Genomic DNA, 16,906 nt, shown 5'->3' with positions numbered 1-16,906 from the left:
CATTACTATAAACAGAAGTATGCTGATGGTTCTGTACAGTAATGAACTGGACTGGGCAGAACAGCAGTGCAGTGAATATAAAGTAGTGCAGTTTATGGAAATAGTTACAGTGCAGTAGATGAGTTACTGCAGTATTCACTACAGAGTACTGCAGAGCACATGATGCAGTATATGTATAAATAAACAGTCCGGTAGTGCAAGTGAACATGTGGTGCTTTTATCAAAAACAATAAGCAGCATTGAAGTTAAGGTGTATGAGGGGACAGTAGAGTTCAAATTCCTCATTTTAGAATGGAATATTCAGACAGAAATCCAATATGGAGCCTCTCCTGGGGCTACTCCCCGTTTTCCCGCTATACCACTCCTATATGAGGGCAGGTAGCCACAGCTCAGGTAGGCCACAGCTCAGGTAGGCCACAGCTCAGGTAGCCACAGCTCAGGTAGGCCACAGCTCAGGTAGCCACAGCTCAGATAGCCCAAAGCTCAGGTAGCCCAAAGCTCAGGTAGCCACAGCTCAGGTAGGCCACAGCTCAGGTAGCCACAGCTCAGGTAGTCCAAAGCTCAGGTAGCCACAGGGAGAGCAGTAACATACAGTTTATCAGTTTATTTGCTTTTAAATTAAATGTTGGTTATTTTTTAAATACGTAGGATCTCTATGGTCTCTGTTTGGGCTGGAATTCATTAGTCGTTACTGAGAGCTTTATGTTCAGACTTAGTGATGATTTATGAAGAGCTGCAGAGTAATCCGATTACTGTCCGACAGGTGATCAACACATGCTGCTTTGTCGTAGGACTTTTTATCTCAGGACGCATCATCACAAGACATTTTCTTGCTGGAATCTTTGTTGCAGGACGTTTGGTCACACTATGTTCTGTCGTGAAACGCAGCAGGATGATTTCTCTCAAAACGCTGAGTTTTTGTTGTAGGACATTTTATCAAACTGTTTTGTCGTTGCACATTTCATTGTACAATTCCTGCAGGACTTTTCTCTTGGCATGTTTTGTGGCAGGATGTTTTGTGGAGGTTGACATGTCGGTTCACTGAGCCGCTCACAGGACTTCTGACAAAAATACCAGCATACAATTAAACATGATTGTTAACACATGTCCTGAATGAGCCAATCACATTATTGCATTCAGGTTATCTGTATTCAGAGAATACAGATAACCTGATTAATAAATCTTCGTACAACTGGACAAATAAATACAGTATGAGTAACATGTTTCTGACCAGCTACTTGTCTGTCTGTCTGTCTGTCTGTCTCTCAGCCTGTAATGTCACCATCCACAACCGCTGCAGAGACAGTCTGGCCAGCTGTGCTAAGATGAAACAGAAGGTAAGACCTGTCTAACTGTCTTTACTGATTACCTGTCTGTCTGTCTCTCTGTCTGTCTGTGCTGACTACCTGTCTCACTACCTGTCTGTCTCTCTCTAACAGCAACAGAAGCTGGCGATGGTGAGAAACAGTTCAGCTCTGCAGAACGTCGCCCTGCGCACCAAAAGTGAGTCAACCTGTCTGTCTGTTTGTCTATCACAATGAAAGACACCATCCAGTTGCATTGTGGGAAATGTAGGAGTTAAAATATCTCCATTCTGTTTATAATCTGTCTCTCAGAAGAGACGATAGTTGTATTTGTTGGTCTAAAACAGATTTCTGATCAAATATCAGTGTTTGCTTTTAAAAGGTGATGACGAAGACCTCGTTTCTCTTCAGTAGTTTTATTATGACGAGTTTTATTTCTTCTTCTCTGCCTCTTTAGCTCCGATGATGAAGGAGCGTCCCAGCTCGGCCATCTATCCCTCAGACAGTCTTCGTCAGTCGCTGCTTGGGTCCAGACGGGTTCGCTCCGGCCTCTCGCTCGCCAAGAGCGTCTCCACCAATAACATCGCAGGGTGAGATTGAGCAGTCACCGGATTGGTTGTTGAATGTAAAGGATGTTCAGCTGAAGGAGCTTGTTGTTGTTGTTCCTTCAGTGACGTTGTCTTAAGTGAACAGATCAGTTTGTAATGAGAGAGCTGTATGTAAATAACAAAACATTATAATGCAGCTCAGTCCAACAACATAACTCACTACAACCTCAGTAACAAACATATTTACAAACTCTGTGACAAACACTGAACCTCATCAGCTTTATAAAGGTAGAAGTTTATGACACAGATGTTTAAGGTTGTACAGCAGCACCAATAAAGTGACTACAGAGTACTGATGTGTTCGTGTATACATATACAGTCAGCTCCATAAGTATTTGGACAGCGACACCATTTTTGTTATTTTGGCTCTGTACACCGCCACAATGGATTCGAAAGTGCTGTCAGTGCAGTCTTTCAGCTTTAATTTGAGGGTATTTACATCCAAATTGGATGAACGGTGTAGGAATTACAGACATTTATATTTGTAGTCCGCCCCTTTTTAGGGACCAAAAGTAATTGGACCATTGGCTGTTCAGCTGTTCCTAGGACAGGTGTGTGTTATTCCATCATTAGTTCATTTACAAATCAGCTGAAACAAGGCCTAGAGTTGATTCTAAGTGTAGTGTTTTCATTTGGAATCTATTGCTGGTATCAGTCAAGATGAGGACCAAAGAGGTGACAATGTCAGTTAGGAAAGCCATTGTGAGGCTGAAAAAGCAGAAACAAATAATCAGAGAAATAGCAGAAACATCTGAGCAATACGAAACGGCCTGGAAGACCTCGGCAGACTACTGCGGTGGATGACAGAAGAATCTTTTTCCTCGTGAAGAAAAACCCCTTTTCAACTGTCAGCCACAGGCTTGTTAGGCCAGGTTACAATCGCCAAGAATTACCTCAAAAAATCTGGAGTTCTGAAACAAGATCTTGTGGACTGATGAGACACAGATAACCCTCTCCCAAAGAGGAAAGAGGAGAGTGTGTAGGAGAAAAGGAACAGCCATTATCCTATGCATACCACCTAGTCTGTAAAATACGGTGGAGGTAATGTTATGGCATGGGCTCGTATGGCTGCCAGTGGAACTGGCTCCCTCGTATTTATTGAGGTGTACAGAGCCTATCCGCTCAGGTTCAACCCAATGCTTCAAATCTAATTGAATGGTGCGTCACACTGCAGCAGGACAATGACCCATAACATACTGCCAAAGCGACCAGTCTGTGGAGCTCTATGGGAGGGATGAACACCTCCTCCACTAGCTGCTCCCTCAGTTATATATCCAACCTTTATTTAAGCAGCTCGTCTCTCTGAGGTCAGACACACCTGAGTGCAGCAGGTAGAGACACCAGCTAAAGGACAGACAGCAGCAGAGACAGACGTCCCCACACAGATCTGAAGGTTTATATTATATCATCTGGTCTGATGGAGACGCTGCTGCAGAGCGCTGTCTGACACGCTGGGCCGAGACCTTCCACAGGTGTGATGCTGGGCTGAGGTCAGGTGACCATAAAGGCCGCAGCATTTTATTCACATCGTTTCCGTCGTCACCAAACGGCTCAGGGAGCGCTGCTGCACCGAGGCAGCTGGTGTTTCTCCTTTATCCAGCTTCTTCCTTTAGTTTGTCCCCGTCTGTGTGTGTGTCGATACATATGGTTACAGCAGCTTAAATGTGAATGTATCAGTCTAAATAACATCCCCTTTAAGTTTAAATTACACACTGAAGTCATCGTGTTATTTTAAAGAACTGTTAGACTTCATGAAGTTGTTGTTCAGTAGAAAGTTTCAGATCATTTTACAACTGCTGCTTCTTTAAATAAGTAAATACTTCATGACTGAAACAGAACAAGTTATTCAGTCTTTTCACTTGTCTCTCTCTCCACCTGTCTGTCTCTCTCTCCACCTGTCTGTCTCTCCTCAGTGTGAGTGAGGACTCTGTGGGTCTCAGGAGGATTCTGTCTCAGTCCACTGAGTCTTTGAACTTCAGGAGCAGGACTTTGTCCATGGAGTCGCTGACTGATGACGGTCTGTTCATCAGTTTTATATCATCTCTTTATGATTTATCAATAATGTCTCCTCTGCTGGGTGTCATCAGCCCCTTAATCACATTATTATTATTATCATTAGAGAAAATGTTATCAGTTTTAATTTTTATTTGAGTTCATTTTCAGAGCCTTGAAGCATATTCAGGATCAGTTAATGGTCACAATGATCAAAAGTATTTAGTTGACTTTGTTCATTAAATATTAATCTGATGATGTCACTATTTTTGGAGTAAACCTCAGTCCTCCGACCAACAGGAGGAGCTGCAGGCTGATCTGAGACCAGCTGGCAGGATTATTTTACAAAGATGATGAAGATGAAATAATCAATAAAATAATCAGCAATAACAATAAAATAATCAATAAAATAATCAGCAATAACAATAAAATGAAAGTCGTGTGTGTGTCTGTGTGTTGTGTTGCAGGTGAGTGGTGGTGGAGCCCCCTGCTGGAGGAGCTGCAGGTGGAGGGCAGCTGTGTTCAGGCTGACAGCTGGAGTCTTGTCGTGGAACCAAACTTCCTGCAGACGCTTCATAAAGACCTCATCAAACAGCAGGATGTTATCTACGGTATTTAAATATATATATATATATACACATATATACTTATTATTCTAATAATTTTATTTATACAGCACCAATTCATAACAGAAGTTATCTCATTGCACTTTTCCTATAGAGCAGGTCTAGACTGCAGTCTTTATAATATTATTTACAGAGACCCAACAAATCCCACTATGAGCAAGCACTTGGCCACAGCGGCAAGGAAAAACAGCAGAACCAGACTCAGGGTGGGGACTTTAACCTGAATGCACACTAATCCATGGGGACTTGTGTCACCGTGGGGACAAAAATTGAGATGCCCATGGGTAGAGACTGCTTTTTGAGGGTTAAGACTTGGTTTTCGGCTACAGTTACAATTAGGTTAAGATTACGGTTAGGGTAAGGGTTAAGGTTAGGCATTTCGTTGTGATGGCTAAGGTTTATGGTAAGGGGCTACAGAGAGCATTATGTCAACGGGGATAGTGAAACAAATGTGTGTGTGTGTGTGAGAATACAGCAGTACAATGCAAATTCCACAGAGATTTAAAATATTAGTAATGGTAGTGGTAATAATATTAATAAAATAATAATAGTAATAATAATGATAGGAATAATACTGATAATAATAATAAGACTAATAACAACAACTGTAGCAGCAGTTGTCGAGCAGGAACACGGGGGCAGCAGGTGGCCCACAACCACAGATCCAAACTCTGCAGGAACACGGGGGCAGCAGGTGGCCCACAACCACAGATCCAGACTCTGCAGGAACACGGGGGCAGCAGGTGGCCCACAACCACAGATCCAGACTCTGCAGCTCTGGAGGCAGAAATACCTGCTGAAAGCGACAGAAGGAGAGAGGAGAGAGACGAGAAAGCACAGAACTACAGGAGAGAGAAGATGTCGAGTTAGTAACATGCAGTAATGGGATAAAAATGCATACAGATGGAGAGGGAGAGGAGGAGAGAGGAGAGAGGTGCATCATGGGAAGTCTCCCGGCAGTCTAGGCCTATAGCAGCATAACTAACGGAAGGTTCAGGACTCACCTGAGCCTCCTGAACCCAAACTGGGACCTGGTACCACAGGAGAGGAGCTTGATAACTGAAGGCTCTGGCTCCCGGTCTACTTTTGGAGACTCTAGGAACCACAAGTAACCCTGCATCCTGGGAGCGCAGTGTTCTAGTCGGGTAATAAGGTATTATGGGATCCTTAAGATACGATGGTGCCTGACCATTAAGAGCTTTGTAGGTGAGGAGAAGGATTATGTACTTATATATATATGTATATACTCAGTGTATATATATATATATATATATATATATATATATATATATATATATATACATATATACACACACACACAAATTTACATCAAATATAAACAGACATGATGGAAACGACTTGACTGTGAAACAGGCCTGAAGATATCTGACCATGACTAGAATAATTTACCAACTGAGGGTTTTATAAACATGATACGATATTCTGTGACACCAAAATGAAAAGTTATAAAGTGACCTGTTCTCATGCTGGAGGCAGTAAAAGAACATATTTTCTGGGCTGGTCCTTTAATTTTAACAAGTTCCTGCCAGTATTATAAAAAGAAATAGAAGTTGGCTGCCTGCTGTCACATTAGACCAGGTGAAATTATTAACTGATGACACAGGCTGAATGTCTGTTTAAAAATACTGAGATTAAGAAAGACATCACAGGTAAATAAGTACAGGCACTATCACAGCTCAGGATATGCAAGATTCAGGGGCATGTGGCCTGGGAACTGGAGAACAGTGGCGCTGCGGACCTCAGGTGGACGGTCTGGTGGGTGGGGCAGGGCAGGGGTGTAGCCCTGGACCTAAGGTGGAAGGCCTGGGGGCAGGGCAGGGGCAGAGCTGGAAACCTCAGGCGGACGGCCTGGAGGCCAAAGCAGCTCGACAGAAGCTCAGAAACACAAGGCAAGACAGGAACATAGCAACTAGGACGAACTGACAGAGGAACAAAGGATCTGGGCCGGTACATGTACAGAGCGGCTGATGAGGGAATGAGATGCAGATGAGGAGGTGGGCGGGAAAGGCCAGGTGAGGGGAATGAGGTGATTGCAGGGACGATGGGAGTAAATAAATCTGAAAACATCTCTTTAATGTCAAAAATCAACACTTGTTTTGGCACCTCCATGTAGGCTGAGTCTCCTCTGATTGTCTTTGTCCATCTGTCGTCATGGAGACGTCTTTGTGTTTCTGTTATCATGACAACTGCATCAGGATAAACCAGTTTCTTGTCTCTCTCTTTACCTGTCTGTCTCTCAGAGTTGATCCAGACGGAGTTCCACCATGTGCGGACGTTGCGGATCATGGAGGGGGTGTACCGGCGGGGAATGCTGGAGGAGGTGATGCTGGAGGCCGGTGTGGTTCACACCATCTTCCCCTGTCTGGACCAGCTGCTGGAGTGGCACTCCAGCTTCCTGTCGGAGTTGCTGAACAGGAGGAAGGAGGGTCTGATGGAGGGCAGCTCCACCAACTTCACCGTCCGCAGGATCGGAGAGCTGCTGCTCAGACAGGTACGGCAGCACAGGTGATCTCTGTGTGTTGACTTTGTTATTAATGTTCAGGGACGATGTCATACAGGATCAGGGTTTGATGAAGGTCCAGATTCAACCTGTCAGAGACTGAGTCAACAGGATTTCTGAAATCAGCTGTCTGAACTGAGAAATCCAGATTCTCTTTATTCTCCAACTGATGTCAGACAAAGTTTAAAGAGCAACATCAGACTCCATTTTATATTCACATCATTGTAAGAGAAAACAGTGAGACTTTCTGTTTATCTGTTAAATTCAGCAGAAAAGAAAACATGTTATAAATAACTGAACATTTCTTCCCTCTGGCTGTTTGGAAACTGAAATAGAGTTTATATATTTTGAAACAGTCTGAAGGGGTCAGTGTGTGTGGAGGGAAACAGGGCCGCCTGCTGGACACTTTATATCATTACACTTACTGATACTAGTTTCTGTCAGTTAAACACATTTTCTGAAACCACTTCTATCCTGGGCTGTCACTCACTGAAAATATACGAAAATATTTACCTCGTGTCAAAAGCAAAAAGCAAAATCATCAACCACAGCGCCATAGCCACAAAAATGACTTTTCACCAGTAGATCCTTTACTTAACTGAATTCAAAACTTTAGTAGCCTTGAACTTTAGTAAAAGTACTGAAATAATATCAGCTAAATGTATTTAAAGTATCAAAAGTGAAAGTACTCATTCTGTTTAATTAATAACACACATCTGTGTGTTATGAGTCACACGTGCGCACACATGTGCGTCTGCATGGCTGAGTTGTTCTAATCACACACAGATGCACACATGTGGGACTTTTAGTAAATAATCACACAAGCTTATGTATGTGCGTCTTGTCCTCCGTGACCCTTTACACCCCCCATAATACATGTATATGTGTAAACGCACATACGTGTATATGTGTGTTTGTGTGTGTGTATACACGTGTATATGTGAATTTGTGTATATGTTTATATGTATTTGTGTACATGTGTATACGTTCACCAGGAACTCTCAAACAGCAAATAAGTCTCTTTCTCTCTGCCGTCGTTTTCTTACATAGAACCGGGCTCTTTTAACTTTTAACTGACATTATGCTGGTCTGGCAGAGGTCCACTGGAACTAGCACTAATGTTAGCTAATAGGCCTATGTGACCGCTAGCTAACATTAGGCTCTATGTGAACAAACAATGGCAGAGAGAAACAGACTAACTTGCAGTTTGGGACTTCCATTTGAACTCGTGAAAGCCATCGCCATGTCAGAGGATTACTGCGGTCAAGTCAGCCGCCATTTAGATTTCGATGCGCTTCAATTCAATTCAATTCAATTTTATTTATACAGCACCAATTCATAACAGAAGTTATCTCATTGCGTTTTTCCTATAGAGCAGGTCTAGACCGAACTCTTTATAATATTAATTACAGAGACCCAACAAATCCCACCATGAGCAAGCACTTGGCCACAGTGGCAAGGAAAAACTTGCTTTAAGAGGCAGAAACCTTGGACAGAGCCAGACTCAATGGTGGGCGGCCATCCACTGCTGCCGTGTTAGGTTTTGAGAGAGAGAGCGAGCGAGACAGAGGGGAGGGGTTTGGAGGAAGGGGATAGGGTTAGGGAGGCACAATGCAAAGACCACGTAGAATTTTTTTATTAATTAATTTATTTTTATTCATGCAGTTACGGTACCAGCGCTTTGAGCAGCCAAAAAAGACATTGAAAGACTTGTATTTCAGCAATCATTTCTCACATTTTATATCGTATTTTCCTCATATAAGTAGTCAGTAATAATAATGGCAGGAACAAATAAATGTCGGTCCCAAATACCAGGCCAGGGGGAAAAAACAAGGGTGGATAGATGCTAACTAAGCATAATGTACATTTTCATCACTTTCATTTAATAAATTCAACAATATAATCATGCCATCGTCAACACTTTGTTGATCTAAAGTGTAAATTGTTCTATTTCAGTCACTGTGGGTGTATATGTGTTAATGTCTCAGCCAAACGGTATTTTGTCGTAACATACAAGTGCCACAAGATGGCAGCAACTACATTTACTGTATGGGAACTGTGCAAATCACTGAATTTTCCACAACATGCTCTTGCAAATGTTTTGCAAATAAAAGCCTTGTTAGGAAATGAAGGGATTCTGTCAACTGAAATGCTAGGGGTCTTTTAATTTGACACAGATACAGGGAGTGTTGAGTTTGTATTAACAGCATATAAGCAGATCTACTTATCAAACAGAGGGAATTAGAAACGAAGGCCTGTCTTTAATATAAGCCTGCTTCAATTAAAGGCCTGGTACTCTCTGCAGTTGAGGTAAATAAAGGCCCTGGCCACTATTGGACTACTTACGGGATTCCCAAATAAAAACATTATATTGCATATATTAAATAAGTCTTGCTGAATATGTGACGTCACTAAGGAAGTCCTATTATAATAAAACTGTTTCTACATTAGGTTTGCTGGAGAGCACAATGGAATTATGCTTAAAATGTTCCTATGACCATATACAATTTGAAGTAGTTTTACTGTACATTACTGTACAGGGAAAGTCACCTCAAAAGACACTAATACACTAACAATTTCCTCCTACTTAAACTTTCATAAAAACTTTCTGACTCTACATATCTACAGTGGATTAAAACAATGCCAGGAATCTGAACTGCAAATGCAAAACTCCAGCCACAATCACACTGACCACAGTAATCCTCTGTCATGATGGCAGTTCACATAGAGCCGTTAGCTGGCTGTCACATATTGGTTAGCACTTGTTCCAGCGGACCTCTGCCAGACCAGCATAACGTCAGTTAAAAGTTAACTTTAACCAGCCCGGTTCTATGAGTGAAGAAAAAATGTGAACATTGTCATTGAAAAACACATCCGCATGCAAAAATAAAATGAAATTTTTTTTTAATGCCTGTGTTTTTTTTTCAGTGCCAATACAACTTTATTAACTTTATTCAGTGAACATAATCGTAGAAAAGGTTTCAGTCGTAGTCATCTGGACACTGTTTTCAGAATCAAGACGCTTCGGATCCCATCCGGAAGTCATTCTCAATTGTGAAAATGGTCTGAGAACTCAGAAATTTAAGCTACTCCTTCCTGACGGCAGGGCTTAAGTAACACAGAGTAGCTTAAATTTCTGAGTTCTCGAACCATTTTCACAATTGAGAATGACTTCCAGATGGAAGCCGAAACGTCTTGATTCTGAAAACAGCGTCCAGATGACTACGACTGAAACCTTTTCTACGATGGACCACTCCTGGACAAATGAGGGACTACACTGTCTTATAGTGAACATAATAACAAAATAACATTTGTTAAAAAACGTTATGCTTATTGTCTTAACATATGCCCCTCAGAAGTATTAGTGTCAGTGTGGCAAATTAACTAATCAGATCTTTCCTATTTTATAATAAAGAGCAACTAGATAATTAATACAATAAGTCGCAGACGAGGGAACACCTAGGATCTCTATCATCCTGGGGCACAGCCGCACTCACAGCTAGCATCCAATCACAACGACGCATCATAGTAACGAGCCAGGTAATCACAGCACAAGAGGGCAGGACTTGACACAAAACGAGTGGGGAAAAAAAACACATCTTGTGCATGTATTTCCTGGCTTGAGAGTGACTTCCTGATTAAGGAGGAACTTCCTGTGTCAGTGAAAGTAATGGATACCAAAAACAAAAGACAAAATAGATGCATGAGTGTCGAGTATATACATATGTGAAAGTGACAATATATGTATGTGAGTAGATTGATTTTAAATGCAAGACATATACGTATGTATATGAGAATATGGTATATATTAATACACGTGAGAATGAAAATATATATGTTAGAGTTGTATGTGTGTGAGAGTAAAGAATACATATATGTGTGGAAGTGTAAATGAGAGTGAAAATACATGTATGTGTTGAAAAGTAAAGTGTATGTATATGTGAGTAGAAATATATGCGTGTGAAAGAAGAATGTATGTGTGTGAGAGGGCCAGAATGAATATGGCTTTTACGGCCCTTCATACAAATACACATATACTGTACATGTATACACATATACACAAACAGACAAATACACGTGTATATATACACATATATACATACACGTATATACGTATACAGAAATATATATATATATACATATATATATATACGTATATATATTTATAGTCGGATGTAACCCTACCCTCTGTCTGTCTGTCTGTCTTCAGTGTCTGTGGTGACCTCATACTAAATATAGTATGACTATAAACTACAAACTAAATGTGTTTGGGACACGAGGATTGTTCCAAAACAACAAAAACTAACTGAACTGAAATCATTTTTGTGTTTCTGTGTGTATATGTATGTTTATATATCTGTGTGTGTGTGTAGTTTTCAGGTCAGTCTGCAGACGACATGAAGAAACTTTACTCTGAGTTCTGCAGTCGACACCCGAAAGCTGTTAAACTCTACAAAGAAGTTTTAACTCGAGACCGAAGACTGCAGCAGTTCATCAGGGTGAGGACCAGGACCAGGACCTGGAAATAGACCAGAGCCAGGAGACCAGAGCCAGGACTTAAACTTTATTAACTTTATTACCAGGATCTGGATCTGACCGGACCCAGTTAGACCTCTAGATTTTTATTTTAGATAGTTATTTACCTTACCTGATCTGATCTGGTTTGGACCTATTTTAATTTTGACCTCTTTCAGCCTTTTTTAGACCCAGCTTCAAACCTGGTTTTCCTGGTTAAGGCCTGTTAAATCTGGATTAGACCTAATTTAAATTCCATTTTTTAGTTTGGTTTAGCCTGGTCTGGTTTATATTTTCTTGTAGTCTAGGTTAGGGTTTGCTTAGACCAAGTTCATCCCAGTTTATCCAGATCTAGACCTTGGGTTATTCCAGTATAGACATAGATTTGACCTGGTTTAGATTATTATGTTTTAGTCCAGACTGGGTTTAGACCTGTTTTAGCTTTGCTTAAACCTGGTTAGCCCGATTTAGGTCCATAGGTTCAGACCTAGTTTATCCTTTAGGTTTAGTGTGGTTCAGAATGGTTTAGCCTGGTCTGGTTTATCCTTTTCGTAGTCTAAGTCTATATTAGACTTTGTTTGATCCTGGTTTATCCTAGTTTGTCCAGATCTAGACCTGGGTTTGTTCCAGTTTAGCCTGGAGTTAAAACTGGTTCAAATTGGTTTACACCTGGTTTAAACATTGTTTGAACTGCTTTAAACTGGTTTAGATGTGGTTTAGACCTGGTTTAAACTGGTTTAAGCTAGTTTACTGCTGCTTAGCAAGTGGTTTTAACTGGCTTTAACTGGCTTTAACTGGTTCAGACTAGTTTGACTGGTTTAAACCTGTTTAGGCCTGGTTTAAACTGGTTGTAAACTGTAAACTGATTTAAACTGGTTTAAACCTGGTATTTCTGTGTTGATGTTGACTTTCTGTCTCTCTCCATCCAATAATGCTCAGCGTGCCTGTCGTGGTCCTCTGCTGCGTCGTCATGGTGTCCAGGAGTGCATCCTGCTGGTGACACAGCGAATCACAAAGTACCCTGTCCTCATCCAACGAATCCTCGACAACACCAAAGGTAACTTACGACCTCTTACCCGTAATAACCTCTGACTTTTAATAACCTCTGACCCCTGACTTCTAATGTTATCATGTCCCTGTGACCTCCTGCAGGCAGAGAGGAGGAGGCGCAGGCGTTAAGCCGGGCGCTGCTCCTCCTGAAGGAGCTGATCAGCTCGGTGGACAAGGAGGTGCTGGAGCTGGACCGAACCAGGAGGCTGCAAGAAATCCAGGCCCGTCTGGACCCCCGGGCTGAGGCGGAGGTCCAGGGAGGAGGAGTGTTCAGAGGAGGAGAGCTGCTGAGGAGGAGGCTCCTCCATGAGGGGACGCTTCTCTGGAAGGTCCAGGGCTCCAGGATGAAAGGTAGAGGAGGCTGTTGCTGTATTTTTTATTTACTGAATTTATTTTAATTGCTGTTTTCAGCTCATATGTGGATATGAAGATCTACATAAAAACAAAATAGGAAGGACAATGAAAAAAACACATTTGAAATTGCCTTCTAGATTTAGGCTGCAACCAATTAAGCATTTCATACATAAAACAATGGTGAGTTCTATATGGACACATAATCAATAATAGGTAGTATCAACTGAGAAATTAGTCTTTCTGACTTGAAGTTTTAATTGAGCGATAAAGTTAACTCAGACAACCATATGTTCTTTTTAGAATAAAATCAATGTGGGGCTTAAAGGAGAGTTCAGGATCAATCCAAAGTCCAAGATATTTGAATGAATCAACTTTCTCAAGGGGTGACCCATCATCAAAATTAATATGCAAATGAAAGGGATATGAACGACTACGTCGCATACCAAACACCATGCTGCAGGACTTCTTCTTATTCAGTTCGAGTTTGTTATTATGAAACTAGTTTTGGACCAAGTTAAAACTGTAAAGCATTCTGAATTTGTAATATATCAGAGTTGTAAATGACAATATTATCTGCATAAAGATGAACAAGACAGTTTGATCATATTTGAGGTAAGTCATTAATAAAAATAGAAAAAAGTGGACCACTCTTTTCAACAATTTAATAGTCAGACTGAGAACCCTGAACGACAACACACTGATGTCTATTATGAAGATAGGCATTAAACCACAGGAAAGCATTTAGATTTAAACCAATAGAATAGAGCTTATCAAGAATGTATGACCTGTTTACCTGCTGTGATGATATGTGGGCGGAGCTTGCACCTGCTGACCAGCCTCTGTATGTTTGTCTCCAGATGTGCAGGTCCTGCTGATGTCAGACATCTTGGTTTTCCTTCAGGAGAAAGATCAGAAGTTCACTTTTGCATCACTGGTGAGTCACACCTGTTAACAGCTGCACCTCCTCATGTCCCTCCTTCTGTTCTCTCTATCCATCCATCTTTCATGGTAAAAGGTAAATGGACTGCACTTATATAGCGCTTTTCTACCATAACGGACAAAGTGCTTTACAATTGGTCTCTCATTCACCCATTCACACACACACACACACACACACACACAGACACTCAATTCAATTTCAGTTCAATTTATTTATATAGTGTCAGTTCATAACAGAAGTTATCTCATTGCACTTTTCATATAGAGCAGGTCTAGACTGTACTCTTTACAATATTATTTACAGAGACAATAATTCCCAATACCTTGAACAGAACCTATAGGCTCAGTGTGGGCAGCCATCTGCCTCAATCTTATTGAGTTGGGGAGGGGGGCATACAGTTGAACAATGTAAATTCCACATTAATAGTGGTAATGGTAGCTGTAATAATAATATTAAAATAATAATATCAATAATAAAGATAGGAATAATAATGAAAATAATAATAATAGTAAGAGCGGTTGTCGAGCAGGAACAGAAGGTGCCTTACAATCACACTCACACACCGATGCGACAGAGCTGCCATGCAAGGCGCTGGCCTGTCCTTCAGGAGCAACTTAGGGTTTGGTGTCTTGCCGAAGGACACTTCACCATATGGAGTGGAGGAGCCGGGGATCGAACCGCCAAACCCAGAGATTAGTGGACAACTGGCTCTACCTCCTGAGCCACAGCCGTCCCATTCATCCATTTTGACCACTTATTTGGGTCCAGGTCATGGTGGCAGCAGGATAAACAAAGTAGCCCACACATCTTTCTCCCATCCACCTCCTTCTTGAGGTTTTCCCAGGTCTGACAGTATATATAATCCCTCCATCATCCAGGAGGCATCTAAATCAGATACTGAACCCCCTTAGCTGACTCCTTTCAACATGAAGGAGCAATGATTCTCTTCTGAGTCCAGACAACCTGCCAAGGAAACTAATTTCAGCTTCTTGAATCCACCAACTCATTCTTTCAGTCACTACCCAGAGACCAGGACCACAGCTGAGGACTGGAACAGAGATCCACTAGTGAATCCAGAGCTTCAACTTCAGGATCAGCTCTCTCTAAGATCACCACAGTCCAAATGAAGCTAGTGGAACCACATCATCTGCAAAAGTTGAGGGGCAATTCTGTGGCCACATCTTGTATGTTTTTTTGTGGCATTTCTGTTTTATTATGATAGCTGGAGAGAGACAGGAAATGCAGCGAGAGAGAGAGAGGGAGGGGATGACATGCAGCAAAGGACTTGGGCTGGAATCGAACCTGGCTACTGTGGTAAGGGCTCAGCCTTGATACATGGTATGCGCACTACCAGTTCTTGTATAACCATACAAGGACTGAAAGACTCATAGTAACGCCCCTGGTATCCCATACTCCCACAGTACCTCCCACATGACAACTTGGGGGACATGACCATGAACCTTCTCCAAGTCCACAAAACACATGTAGACTGGATGGACAAACTCTCATGAGCCTTAGCCAGCAGTTTTAAATAGGATTCAACGTCGCCCACTCTGGCCCCAGGAATACATTTGACTATGGTCGCTGGTGTCTCTAACTTCACGTTTGTCAAAATGGAGCTGCCAATAATCAGAGTTGGTCTCTCTGCGGGTGTGTCGCTTCGTGTGGGCTTCTGCTTAGGGCTATGCTTTCTTCAGACAGTCACCCAGCCTCCCTGGAGACAGCTAACAGGAGCTACCTCTGGTCGGACCGCACCGGCTACTGGGGGCTGGCTAACTACAGCAGCTAATGATTGAGTTCCCATGGTGCAGAACCGCATTTCCAATTCATTAATCCTCGCCTCCAACGCAAATAAATTACATTTAAATAAACTACATTTATTACATGTACCATTATCACTAAAGGAGGCAGAGGAATAGCTAAACATCTGACACACCAAGCAGGAGAGAAAGAAGCCATTGCTAGCTGCTGAGCTAAAGAACGGTAGCCAGCAAAACTGAATAGCCTGTAAACTGGATTAGCAAGAAAGTCGCTAAAAGAAGGAGGAGCTATGAGTGCTTGAGCAGAACAAGTGTACGTTTAAATGTATAACAGATAGTCACTGTAATGAAGAATCAAACAAAACTAACTGTGATGAGCTAGAGCAGCAAAAATACACTACTAATGAGACACAAACACCGGTGAAACAGAAATGAGACAATATGCTTACTTTAGCACGTCAGTACGTTAAAGACGGGAAAGACAAAGGCTCTTTGGTTAGTATTTGTTTTCTTTTATTTACTTGATAAACTTAAAATTTGGTTTATCCAACTTTGTTTCTTCCTTCATGTTGCTTCCCTTGAGCCAGGGTCGTAACACCCCACCAATATGCCAGCAAGAGTAAACAGCTGATAAGAAGCTTTCCCAGTGAGGCTGAGCAGTGTGATACCTTGATATTTGAAGCTCACCCTCCAGTCCTCTTTTTGAACCACCACTCCAGCCTGCCAGTTCACAGGAACTGTCCCTGACCTCCACAAGACACTGAAGAGTCAACCAAGACATCTCAGGATAGATCTCATCCACACCTGGTGACACTGCAGAGCTTTGTAACTACCTCAGTGACCTCTGTCAGAGAAATGACCAGGGCTTCCAGCTCTGCCTCCTCTGTCAGTCAGGTTCAGGAGTTCCTCAAAGTCTTCCTCCCTCTCCTGGGTCATCTGACAGTTTGTCAGAACCAACCATGGCCTCCCCAAACTCCTCCCACTGAAGCTACAGTCCTTCTGGCCTCCTGATATCTGTCTGCTGCTTCAGGAGTCCCCTGGGCCAACCAAATCTAAATGGACTCCTTCTTCAGCTTGACAGCCTCCTTCACTGCTGGTGTCCACTGGCAGGTTCTTTGGTTGCCGCCATGTCTGGCATGGGTGATCTTCTGGCCACACCTCAGAGAAGCCGCCCACAAAATGGCGGATTTGAACACGGACCAGAGTCCATGTCGCCAGCCTCCCCCGGGATGCAGG

General features: G+C 42.2%; 1 protein-coding gene across 4 annotated transcripts in view; it reads left to right on the top strand.

Annotated features, from left to right (window-relative positions):
- Positions 1-16,906, top strand: part of arhgef2 (rho/rac guanine nucleotide exchange factor (GEF) 2) — a 55,534-nt gene that overhangs the window by 27,463 nt on the left and 11,165 nt on the right. For all 4 annotated transcript variants that reach the window (XR_006379181.1, XR_006379182.1, XR_006379183.1 and 1 more), the window contains exons 3-12: positions 1,270-1,337; positions 1,440-1,503; positions 1,762-1,894; positions 3,826-3,929; positions 4,372-4,515; positions 6,792-7,042; positions 11,425-11,550; positions 12,506-12,623; positions 12,719-12,967; positions 13,828-13,904. Coding sequence is in view for 1 of the 4 variants with exons in the window: in XM_044207950.1 (XP_044063885.1) it covers positions 1,270-1,337; positions 1,440-1,503; positions 1,762-1,894; positions 3,826-3,929; positions 4,372-4,515; positions 6,792-7,042; positions 11,425-11,550; positions 12,506-12,623; positions 12,719-12,967; positions 13,828-13,904 (1,334 nt within the window). In the remaining 3 variants the exon portion in view is untranslated. The remainder of the gene's footprint in view (positions 1-1,269; positions 1,338-1,439; positions 1,504-1,761; positions 1,895-3,825; positions 3,930-4,371; positions 4,516-6,791; positions 7,043-11,424; positions 11,551-12,505; positions 12,624-12,718; positions 12,968-13,827; positions 13,905-16,906) is intronic.

The sequence above is a fragment of the Siniperca chuatsi genome, linkage group LG9, assembly GCF_020085105.1.
Source record: "Siniperca chuatsi isolate FFG_IHB_CAS linkage group LG9, ASM2008510v1, whole genome shotgun sequence".
Taxonomy (NCBI): Eukaryota; Metazoa; Chordata; class Actinopteri; order Centrarchiformes; family Sinipercidae; genus Siniperca; species Siniperca chuatsi.
Note: the sequence above shows the minus strand (reverse complement) of the source record. Positions and strands in the feature narration are given on the sequence as shown.